Below are 11,845 nucleotides of genomic sequence, written 5' to 3' on the forward strand. Positions count from 1 at the left end.
CCTGGGAACAGGCAGAATGTGATTACTTTCAACTATGCAACCATGAGACAGAAGCAAAAAAAATGTGGTAAGAATTCTCCAGGTCTGCAATATGGCAAATAAGCTTGATTTGTTGGGGTTTTCTTACTAAAGTACATTGGGTGAGAAAGATGCATGGGTGACTGAAACACATGAGAGGCTGCTGTCACTTCCCTGGCCCTAACAAAGAGCTCTGGGCTCAGTGAGGTGACTCAGAGGACCAAAGAGGAATGCTAAATTTATGATGGGGTAGCACCAGTAAGTGTTACAGATGGGTTGCCAGCCACCCAGAGGGCCACAATACCTTGTGCTGTCTACAAGGTTTGTACAGGCTCTGTGTCATAGAAAACCTCCTACTGCTGCAACTAAAACATTTGAAGAGATTAAGGTTTGTATTAAAGTGATCCTTCTCTGTCTCCATAGCAGATGTGTGCTGTGATAGGGTTGTAACACGCAGGCATTCATAGTGTCTCTCTGTCTCCCTCTAGGTTCTCAAGCATCTGCGACACTTAAATTTCACCAATAACATGGGGGAGCAAGTGGATTTTGATGAGTTTGGGGACCTGGTAGGAAATTACTCAATAATCAATTGGCATCTCTCTCCGGAGGATGGCTCAGTCGTCTTTGAAGAGGTTGGGCACTACAACGTTTATGCCAAGAAGGGGGAGAGGCTTTTTATCAATGAAAACAAGATCCTATGGGGTGGATTTTCTAAGGAGGTAAGTGCTTAAATCCTCACAGCAATGTTTTCCAGATCCATAAGCTGAAACTTGACTAGCCCTGCACACTCTTCATATTATGGCTCCATGTCTCATTAAAGGATCCATTCACCTTACTGTATACACAGTCTCCACCATAGTCTTTTATACCCTTCTTATGCACTGAAATAACAGACAATGTCTCCTCCCCTTCTGTACATTTCTTGACCCTGGGTATTAATGTTTTAAATTATGTCTTTTTTCTGGCCTAAGCAGATAGAGTAGAATTTTATAACAGTGTTTCAAAAGGGATGAGAAGTTCATTACCCAACTCTGGTTGTTGACTAAATCAAATTTTCCTGAGCTCAGTAGTTTCATTGCTGAAAAGAGCCATCTCTTTCTCTCCCATTATCTCTGTATCAAGAAGTGTCTCTTCTTGCTCTTAGTTATATTTACAACTCTTTCTGCTGGCTTCACCCACTTCCTCACACCCTTGCCTTGCAAACAGAACAAGCCCTGTCAATCTGCCTGGGTTAACTTGGCCATGGTGCTCAAATAGTGGAAGATGCCAGAACCTGCTGCCTTTTTTTTTGTATGCTCCATGAGGATGCTTCTGCAGCCTCAGAAGTAGTGATCTCAAGATATATCAATTGACTTCAGTCAGGCCTAGGTCCTTCTCCACTCTCTTGCAAATGTGAAATCTTTTTGGCATAATTATTGTCACTAGCAGCCAGGCTGTGTCTGACCCACATGATGGAAACCTGGTGCAGACATCACCAGACCAGAGCCAGATGAACTGCTGTCATAGCTGGCAGCAGCCAGCTAGGCAGAAACTCTGTCTCCCAGAGGGAATACTGAGCGGGCATATGGTTTCTGGTCTGGGAATTGACACATGGAGTAGAGTATTAGCTCAGAAATGTCACTTCCAGGCCCTGCTGCGATGTTTTAATGTCTTAAACCAGCACCTGATTAATGAACAAGGCAATTCACTTCCAGGTGATTATTCACATTGGCTGATAGATCAGGCAATGCTTGTGCCTTAACTACTTACCCAAAACAGTTACAGCATGAGTTCAGCCTTTGCTTTACTCCAACTTCACTTCTGGTTCAAGTCCAGAGCACTCTGAAGGAGGCTTGAATTGAACAGAGCATACAACCAGAGAAATACTGAGCTCAGAGCTTTTCTAAGCCCACTTGGAGTCTCTAAGCACAAACTACAAGTGGAACTTAAAACAATCTGAAATTATAATCCCTCCTTCTGATGGTTGCAAATGCACTTTTCCCAACAATTATTTATTGATTTTTACTTAAACTGAGTAATTGTGTTCTCTTGGTCTAAATCCCTACAGCAGTGCAATATTTAACTTCATTCTCTGTCCTAAACTATGGATGTTGTTAAAAATGTGACAGGATGTTGCTGAGTGTAATGCCAGGGCATGTAAATTTTGTGCAGTGGAGGGGTTTGTAATCTCTGTGTCTGCTGCAGCCTTTTTTTTCACAGCATATAGACTTCCAATTTCTTTGAGATAAAAGGCCCTGTTCAAAAGGAGTAGCCAGTATTTCACTCACTGTGCCTCTTGTCATCCCCAACAAAAGTTCAAATGTAGGTTTAAATTTCAGGAACTTCGGCATTGGGCAGACTTGCAAAAGACTGAGTGAAAGAGTAGGTAAGATAGATAGATTCATTTTAGCAGAACTTGATGAAATTCCCCACAGAATACTTAAGAATTCAGCCAAAGCAATCACAAAAGTACTAGCAATTCATCTTTGAGAAATGTGGAGGACACATGATGTCTCAAAGGATCAGAGAGCAATCGTAATACCTGTTTTTAAAACAGTTATAAAAGAACCAAGAGAATTACACAAAATTGAGTTGAGCTTCAGTAACCTAAAAGACTTGATAAAAAAATTAAACTGTTTATAAACACTTAGAGCATAATAAACTGATAAGAACAAGCCAACATGTATTTGTCAAGATAAAATCATGCCAAACCAATTTAATTTGCCTCTCTGGAAGCTCAACTTAGTAGATAATGGGGAAGCAGTGTGTGACTTCAGCCAGGCCTTTGATTCATCTCTGTTCAAAATCACTGGTGGCAGCCTAGGGAAATACAGCCTAGACTGATGAAGTCCTCTTGATGGATGCACTGCCTGCTCAAAGACTGTCCCAAGGAATAGCAACACTGTGTTTATAGCAATAGGCACTAACAGCAAAGAGTGCTTCAAGCTGGGAGTGTCTGTCCCATCAATGATGTAATCTTGATGAACACCTTAGGACCAGCATTCCCAAACTGTGCTTCAGCTGCACTTCAGAGTGATAGGCAAAAGAGACTGTGCTCACCTGAGCCACAGAGCAGTCAGCTCTGCACAGCAGTTGTCATTAGTGAGGGCCTTGCTTCCCCTGTGGTTGAATATAGACAACTTCCAAACCATAGCTAGGGCTCATTGTGTAAGTGCATCAGCACAGGAGGTTCCTGGAGATCAGCAGATTGGCAACACTTGGGTAAACTAGCATCAAACTTGCAAAAAGGTGAATGGAGTCTTCCAAATAGAACAGCCATTAACTATGTATGGAGCACGGTACTTTGCTAGCAGTGGAAATTGTAGGTTTAACTCTCCTGAGGTGAGAAAGCTATGTTCTCTGCCAACTCTTTTTCCTTAATTTAGTTGGGGAAATTAAATTTCAGCCTCAGCCTTGGGTCATGACTCTGTGTTACAAAGGCCCAGGCTTCCATTTATCATGCTGAAGTCTTTGTGTCAGTGTACTTCAGGCATGCAGTGAGTGTGCCTGTGCAACCACTTGCTGCCAGGACACAACAATGTTCAGGTGGGCTCAGGCACAGCATAAATGCACAGCCAGCAGGTGATACCATTTACAGCAGCAAAGGTCTGGAAACCTTTGGATCTATAAAGTGCTACTGATTTGCAATTTTAGATGTTCTGTGTTCTTAAAGAAGAAGTGAGTTTTCAGAAAACCATTTTAATTATTAAATTATTAGCAGACAATATGCAATATATCAGATTGGGGATCAGACATCAGGACCCATAATCTCCAAGGCTGACTTAAATTCCTGCCAGTAGAGATTGATGGTCTTCTCTTCTAATCATCAAATGACTGTTCTGGGGTATGTATATCATGGTCACATTCCAGTTTGCAATGCCCACAACACAGTGGAGATTACAAAGATCTGCTGCTCTTCCTTATTCTTCCTTGATGAATTCCTTCAAAGAAATTTCACTGCAGTGGGTTGAGGAAGGACAACTGTGCAAAATGTATCTGTTCTGTGGGAGGAAGAAGTGAACATCTGAGACTCTTCATCCAGCATGCCAACCAAGCATTAATACCTTTGGAGGAAGCCAAGGTCTTGCCAAAGTGAGGCACTGGCACCATTAACACCAATAACCATTAAGAGCTGGGGCTCTTTTCTTGCAGGTGCCTTTCTCTAACTGCAGCAGGGACTGCCTGCCTGGCACGAGGAAGGGCATCATTGAGGGGGAGCCCACCTGCTGCTTCGAGTGCGTGGACTGCCCCGACGGGGAGTACAGCGACGAGACAGGTAACGCCTGCAGAGCCGCAGGGCCTTGTGCTGAAATCGCTTCCCTGCAGTGCTGGGCTCCTGCCTGCCTTGACAGAAGGCTTCACAGAAAGTCTGAGGGACTTCTGAGAAGCTTAAAGTCCTGTGGTCCTCAGGAGTCTTGTCTACTGCTAAGCCTGCTTGTCCCTTCTGCTCTGCATTAAGAAAATTAAGGCAGAGAACTTGAAAAATAACTTCCATATAGAAATCCTCTCAGGCAGCCACAAGCAAACTCTATTGCACTGTACCCATAGCTCTTCTTCCTCCAAAAACCTGGAGGAGGGAGAGATTCCCCATCCTAAATTCTGTAGTGATCTGTCTTTTCCTCAAAATGTCAGGGTTTTATTACATGCTTTACAAAGAAATAAAATCCATTATATCCCAGATTTCACAAGTAGAGAGGAATATTTCCCTTTATGGTTTCACCAGCTACAGGTTCTGTTGATCACTGGCACTGCAAAAGATCAGAATCTGGATCCTACCAAGCACCCATGAATATGTTTTTTGTTTGTTTCATTGGGAGCTTGGATCAAACCACTCATGTTCTGGAGGAGACAGAAAAGGTAACCTCAGGTTTAGAAATGGTTGAAAAATTATGAATTTCCAACACCGCTAGTGCTTCCTCAGTTGGGCATTCCCAGGATAAGAAAGACAAGTAAATTCTTTCAGGATATCAGTTCTCTCCACACTGTAAGGCACTCAGGACCTTCTCAGACCCTCTCCGGTGCACTGTCCCAGCAAACACTGCAGACCTTGCTGGATTTTGCTGGAGATTAACAATTCAGTAAACTGCTTGCAAAACTGAACAAGTGTTCTTTGGGAGAATCTAATTTGTGTCCTATCAGACAGGAATTATATTTTTTTAGCATGACCATATAGTACTACAGGATACTTGGAAGCAACATTTTCAGATTGAAGAGAAGCAATTTCTGGTCACGTGTAATAGGGGTCTTCTGGTGTTTTTCACATAATTTTTGAAGCTGGCTGTGGTGCGGAGGTGCTGAGGTGGTGGTGACTGTCTTCTTTTTTGCATCAGTTTCTTGCTGCAATTTCAGCTGACAGTGGTAGTCTTTATGTCCTGTGCTTGCCAATTTTATAGGAATAGAGAGCAATTTTACAACCAGTTTTATCCAGCTGAGACAGCAATGCTACTGGTGGAAACAATCTGTCCTTCCCCAGCTGTTTGCTCCCACACTGTCTGGGAGCAGTGCTGGTACTTGTGTGACCATGGAGTGAGTTGGATTCAGGCTTTCCTAAAAACAAACTCTTGGGAGCGTGTTTCCAACTAGAATGAGAATGCCCTCTAGTGTTAACAGCACAAGGGAGGGGGAAAGAATGAGTAGCCTTGCAGGAGGAGGGAGACCTGGTTTACTCTCTTCAGTGGCAGCACGGTCTCTAAGCCACCACAAGACAGCAGTGAAAGCATGTCATGAGGGTGTGGTGCTAAATAGCTGCCCCTGTCTCTGGCAGAGGCTTCTGGATTCCCTGCTACACAAAATTAACTTTGCTATGTCTGCAGCTTGCAGTTTGTAACGAGCTTCCAGGTAAAAGGCACAAGAAAAATAAGAATTATTGGCTGAATGGATGTAAACGAAATGACCTGGTGATGACAGCTTCTGACTGAGCTTTCACATCTAGTGCCAGATTTCCAAATAAACACTTTAGGTGAGGCAAGAAATCCTTAGGAAAGCAGTGTCATATCAGGTCATGGATGGTCTCTCCAACCGCACCTCAAGAACAAGAGAGTTTGCAAACCTTTGGCGTCGTTAGCTGGGCATTCCTGACTTTCTCATTAGCATTAATCTCTGCTCTGGAAGCTATGGTCAGAGCCTGTGTCTGTGCCCAGGTGCAAAACTCAGAGGGTGCTTGCTGTTAAAGGAGTTTGTGGACTCGCTGCAGCCCCTTGCTATCCTGCTGAGATCCCAAAAGCACAGGTAAGTTCAAACCTCCAACTCCCTGCTCTCAACCCCTTTCTACTGCCATCAAAAGAGTCGTAATCCGCCCTGAAAGACCACAAGACCCATTTGAGTCACAGAAGAGCAGAAGCAGCAGGCCCTTGGTTTTTGATAATGCAAAAAAAAATGGCATGGGCATGTCATCACAGCAGGCACAACTACTTTCACGAAGGAGATGGAGGCAGCAATTTTCCCTTTGCAAGTGTTAGTGGCACATTTGCTGGGTGTAGGGAGAGTGATATCATTAAGACACATCTTTCCCTGGCATTCCAACATGAAATGAGAATGTGCTGGATGTCAAGGGCATTGCCTGCCTTCAGGGAAGAGCAATTTAAACACTAAGACTTGCCTCCATGGAATATGAAATAGGCTCTCAAAGCATTGAAGGAAGCAGGCACGATTTTAATTTTAATTATAATAGAAAAAGGCAGGATATTCAAATGATGATAAAAGTGTGAGAGGTATAAAGACAGACAGAATTAGAAGATAAAAGTGAAGGAACAAGGAAGAGGAAAAAACAGAGCCTGTGTAGGAGCTGATAGCAATCAAAGTTTACAAAGTTTTGCCAAGAAATGGATTACAAAAAACGTGAGTGCAGAGGCAGGACTTCTTTTAAACCAGAACCAAGCATGCTTTGTATTTTGCTATATGGCCCATGAGAGGTTGATTGTTTCAGTGTAAGAAACTCTGAGACATCAATATATGACTCTGGGGATCTGCACACAGAAATGGAAGACTCCATGTGTTAAAGATCAAGGCCAGTGTGTAGCTGCCATATATGTCATCTCAGACTTCAGCCTCTCATTCTGACAAACCTCCCCTCTCCTTATCCCTTCTTTTTCAGATGCAAGTGCCTGTGACAAGTGCCCCGAGGATTACTGGTCCAACGAGAACCACACGTCCTGCATCCCCAAGCAGATAGAGTTTCTGGCCTGGACTGAGCCCTTTGGGATTGCTCTGACTCTCTTTGCTGTGCTTGGAATTTTCCTGACTTCCTTTGTTCTGGGAGTCTTCACCAAATTTCGCAACACACCCATCGTCAAGGCCACAAACCGGGAGCTATCCTACCTCCTCCTCTTTTCCTTGCTGTGCTGCTTCTCCAGCTCATTGTTCTTCATTGGTGAGCCCCAGAATTGGACTTGCCGTCTGCGGCAGCCAGCTTTTGGCATCAGCTTTGTCCTCTGTATCTCCTGCATCCTGGTGAAAACCAACCGTGTCCTCCTTGTGTTCGAGGCAAAGATCCCCACGAGTCTCCACCGAAAGTGGTGGGGCCTCAACCTTCAGTTCCTCCTGGTCTTCTTGTGCACATTTGTGCAGATTGTCATCTGTGTGATTTGGCTCTATACGGCCCCACCATCCAGTTACCGAAACCATGAACTGGAGGATGAGATCATCTTCATCACCTGCCATGAAGGCTCCCTGATGGCACTCGGCTTCCTCATTGGCTACACCTGCCTACTGGCAGCCATCTGTTTCTTCTTCGCCTTCAAGTCTCGAAAGCTGCCTGAGAATTTTAACGAGGCCAAGTTCATCACCTTCAGCATGCTGATATTCTTCATCGTGTGGATTTCCTTCATCCCTGCTTATGCCAGCACGTATGGCAAGTTCGTGTCTGCTGTGGAGGTGATTGCAATACTGGCTGCCAGCTTTGGGCTTCTGGCCTGCATCTTCTTCAACAAAGTCTACATCATCCTCTTCAAGCCCTCCCGCAACACAATCGAGGAGGTGCGCTGCAGCACAGCTGCCCACGCTTTCAAAGTGGCCGCCAGGGCCACACTGAGACGGAGCAACGTGTCCCGCAAGCGCTCCAACAGCCTGGGGGGCTCCACCGGCTCCACCCCTTCCTCCTCCATTAGCAGCAAGAGCAACCACGAGGACCCTTTTCCTCTACCAGCCTGCGCCGAGCGGCAGCGCCAGCAGCAGCGCGGGTGCAAGCAGAAAGTCAGCTTTGGGAGCGGGACGGTGACCCTGTCTCTGAGCTTCGAGGAGCCGCAGAAGAACGCCATGGCCAACAGGAACGCCAAGCGCCGGAACTCGCTGGAGGCCCAGAACAGTGACGACAGCCTGATGCGGCACCGGGCTCTGCTTCCCCTGCAGATCAACGAGCCCCTCGGGGCTGAGCCCAGCTTCCAGGCAGCTTCCAGCCCGGAGACCAGCTCGCAGGAGTCGGTGGTGGGAGACAACAAAGAAGAGGTACCAAGCCCTGAGGCAGAGCCTTCCCTGCCATCGGTTAACTCCCGAAATTTTATAGGCACTGGAGGTGGCTCTGTCACAGAGAACACGGTACATTCCTAACGAAGAAGATTGTGAAAAGTACACCAGCCCCGAAGAGGAACTTTCTTACCTCTTGCTTCTGTATGGGAAAGGCAACAAAGACACACCGCTGTGACACAGCCCCACCACTTAATGTTAACGCCAGCAGGGTAACACATGTGCCTCCAGAGGAAGGACTGTGTCTGGGGAGCCTTGGATTGAATTTGCGTTTGCTTTATTGAAACCAGGACATCTCAGAAGGACAAGTGAAGATTGCCTCTAGTGGGGCTTAAGCAGAAGTCTGCATGCTGCCTTGCCTCCAAAAGCTTTTCCTGCCAGACTGCAACTCAGCTGACTATGGGAGGCACTGGGCAATTCCGCTATATCCCACTTTTACATCTATGTATAATATTCCTCTTTCCCACTATGTATAATATTCCCTCTTTATCCACTATATGTGATCTGTAACCATGTGTGCATCAGGACTCTCAGCTCTACAAAAGCAAGGTACACGGTTTCACTTCAGGAAAGCACAGTCATGGGGAAAATAAAAAAGCCCCCAACATCCTGCATGCTGTGTACAGACAAGGGTGTGAACATGTAAAGTATTTAATGTGACAGAGCGCCCTGCTATTTATATTTAGTAATGTCCCAGTCTCTCCTTTCTGCCCAACAGGAAATATTGGACAATACTCTCCGTAGACTCCATTGCACTAGACCAAGCTACTTAGGTTCCTACTGGTTTCCTCCAGCTGGAATAGCTTTACCTCCAGCCTGCCTGCTTTGGTGGAGGGGGAGAACAGCTTGTAAATCCCTCCCAGAGAACGCTGCAAAAGCACAATGAGATGTATCCCTGACTGATTACGTTGCTAGTAGTTGTATGCTTAACCAAGTGTTGCTGCTGTACTATCCCACAAGGCATACATGGCTAACCCTTTCACACATAGTCAGTGTTGTGCTTTGCCATATTAATCTGCCTCACACCTACACGGAGCATTGTGCCAGTCCTGGAGGAGTTAGGGATGGAGGAGGAGCCCTCAGCTGTGGTAATAGGGTCACTGGAGCGGGAGAATATCTGAAGTGCATACTGGTAGATGACTGGGTGAGAAAGACTCAGGCCTGGGATCTTGGACATACATAGAGACAAATGGATGAACTGGATACAGTTTGCTCCTAAAGGCCACCTACTAGGTTATTTCCCATTTTGAAGAGAGGACTCGTAGGACAAGAATGGTGGACTGTACCTAAAGAAGAACAGTAAGGAGAGTAACTTCAGCAGAGCATAGCAGAACTAGATTACTCTTGTCCTACTTTTCCTAAAGCAGACATAAGTGCTCCTGGTTTTTCAAGGCATGCCTGGTTCTTATTGATTCATGCTGGAAAATTTTAAGAGAGTCATTAGCAGAGAGATTTGTTGCAGCCTGATGAGAGAAAAACCACCCCTGGACAGCCTGGCAGGAGGGGCCAGGTTACACTGCAGAATTTAATTCCCTCTTCCCAGATTCCCTGTGGAAGAACAAGCATCTGTCAGGAAGATGTCAGTAACCCCCCTCATTAAGCATGAAGGTAGTCTAGACCTCTTATAGAAAGGTAGATGGGCCTGCAGCTCAGTGTGAGCAGAGACAAAAGGATTGTGTTTGAATGCATTGGGGAAAACACTGCAATTCTCTTGTTACTGTTTTTGCTTGGTTGTTCTTCTGCCAGGGCAGGCAAATAAAACTTACAGGTGACATTACTCTATAAAAACTTTGTTTTGCCACCTCCACTTGTTGACAAGGAAGAGGAGTTTTGACTTACAGGAGCAAAGTGGAAGTCCAGAACCCCAAGAAGCAGGCTATTCAGACAAGTTATTTTAACCCTTTTGTTGATCTGTTACATCCTCCTTGGAATGGGCTCAAATTTTAACTACACCACGTAAGAACCAACCCAACTATAATTGTAAAGCTTGCAAATGACAATATTTGATTAAAATTATGGCTCAGATGGTTGGGGGGGGGGGGTGGGAAAGTGAGTTTGAAGACACAAATCCTTCTAGCCCAAATTCTGGAAATCACATTCTACCCCTGGACCTAGCAAGAGCTGCTTACTGCTTCTGAAACCCAGGTCTTTTCCCCAGGCTGCTGACTGTGGCCCGTGAGCTCAGTTTAGGGTACAGAATTGAGCCCCAGGGTCTCCTCAGTCTAACTGCACAAGCAGGGATGAGCACTAGATGGCAGAAAGGGCTAAAAAAAAGCATTTTGGTTATGGCCTGCACTTCCAAAAATTCCAAGAGCCCAGTAGTTTTAGTGCTAGTGAAACATTCCTATTGGAGCAAACCCAGCTCAGTAGTCCTTGAAGTGAAGCCGACAGCACCGAAACATGTAAGAGTTTAGTGAGAGAAATGAAAACAACACAGTTTACAAACCAAAGACTGTGTATGAACATGGGTAATGTGAGAAACAGAAAGTCACCACCAGCTGCCTTGTTTGGAGAGCAATATTCTGTGTATGCAGTTGACATTTGGGTGCTTTTCATTCCTTGGGTGTTTTTCGTTCTTTACATTTACTTAAAAGGAATTTATACCCTGGAACACAATGAGTCTCCAAGAGCTGCAATCATTTTTTAGCATGGCCAACTGTGCTGCATTTGCTGGGGAAGCCCCTTCTACCCTCCCCCTCTCATACGTGGAGCCCTAAGCCTCCAGCTCCAATGCTGCGTGAGAGCTGCCACTGCAGCTGTAGCAGTGACACACATGCTGGACACAAGGGAAGTTCAGTAAAAAAGGACCCCATTGGGAAGGTGCCTTGTAACCAAACCCCCTTTCCCATGCGAGAGGGGCATATGTTCTCACCCTGTCAAGGCTAGGAGAGGAGAAGGTTTGGTCAGGCAAATGTCCGAGAGCCTGTCAGTGTATCATACATGACAACACTGATGAAGACACACTGGGGAACATTCTCCTGCTGAGAGCACAAGCCTGAGAACCTCCACTGACATTTCCTACCAGAAGATGCCCACATGAATGGCTGCCTTATCCCATCCACCGTGGCTCAAAAAATCCACTGGAAAGCTTGCCCAAGTGTGGGGTTTCCTGAACTGTCCAGTAGTGAAGCAACAACAGTGTATCAGCTCTCTGGTGGGATTTCCACTGGAAAACTTGGGAATCATCCCAGTGAAGAGCCCAACTCTTCATCCCCTGTCTCCTCACAAACCTGGCAGAGCTCTGCCTACTCAAAGCCCCAGCAGAAAATTTATTTATAAATGATACCAGAGGAAAGAAAACCTTCCCCGTTATATTTCATTCTTCTCACCATGTTCTCCTTGTCAGTCTGTGAGCCCTGTTCAGTTTGCAATACCTGGTATTGTTAAA

At 45.5% G+C, this 11,845-nt stretch overlaps 1 protein-coding gene across 1 annotated transcript in view; it reads left to right on the plus strand.

Annotated features, from left to right (window-relative positions):
• CASR (calcium sensing receptor) overlaps window positions 1-10,401 on the plus strand; it is a 74,537-nt gene extending 64,136 nt beyond the window's left edge. Inside the window, exons 5-7 of the mRNA XM_056502312.1 lie at window positions 507-737; window positions 4,150-4,273; window positions 7,091-10,401. Of these exons, the coding sequence (XP_056358287.1) occupies window positions 507-737; window positions 4,150-4,273; window positions 7,091-8,541 (1,806 nt within the window). The 3' untranslated portion in view covers window positions 8,542-10,401. The remainder of the gene's footprint in view (window positions 1-506; window positions 738-4,149; window positions 4,274-7,090) is intronic.
• The last annotated feature ends 1,444 nt before the right edge of the window (window positions 10,402-11,845 follow it).

This window comes from Oenanthe melanoleuca, chromosome 1 (genome assembly GCF_029582105.1).
Source record: "Oenanthe melanoleuca isolate GR-GAL-2019-014 chromosome 1, OMel1.0, whole genome shotgun sequence".
Taxonomy (NCBI): Eukaryota; Metazoa; Chordata; class Aves; order Passeriformes; family Muscicapidae; genus Oenanthe; species Oenanthe melanoleuca.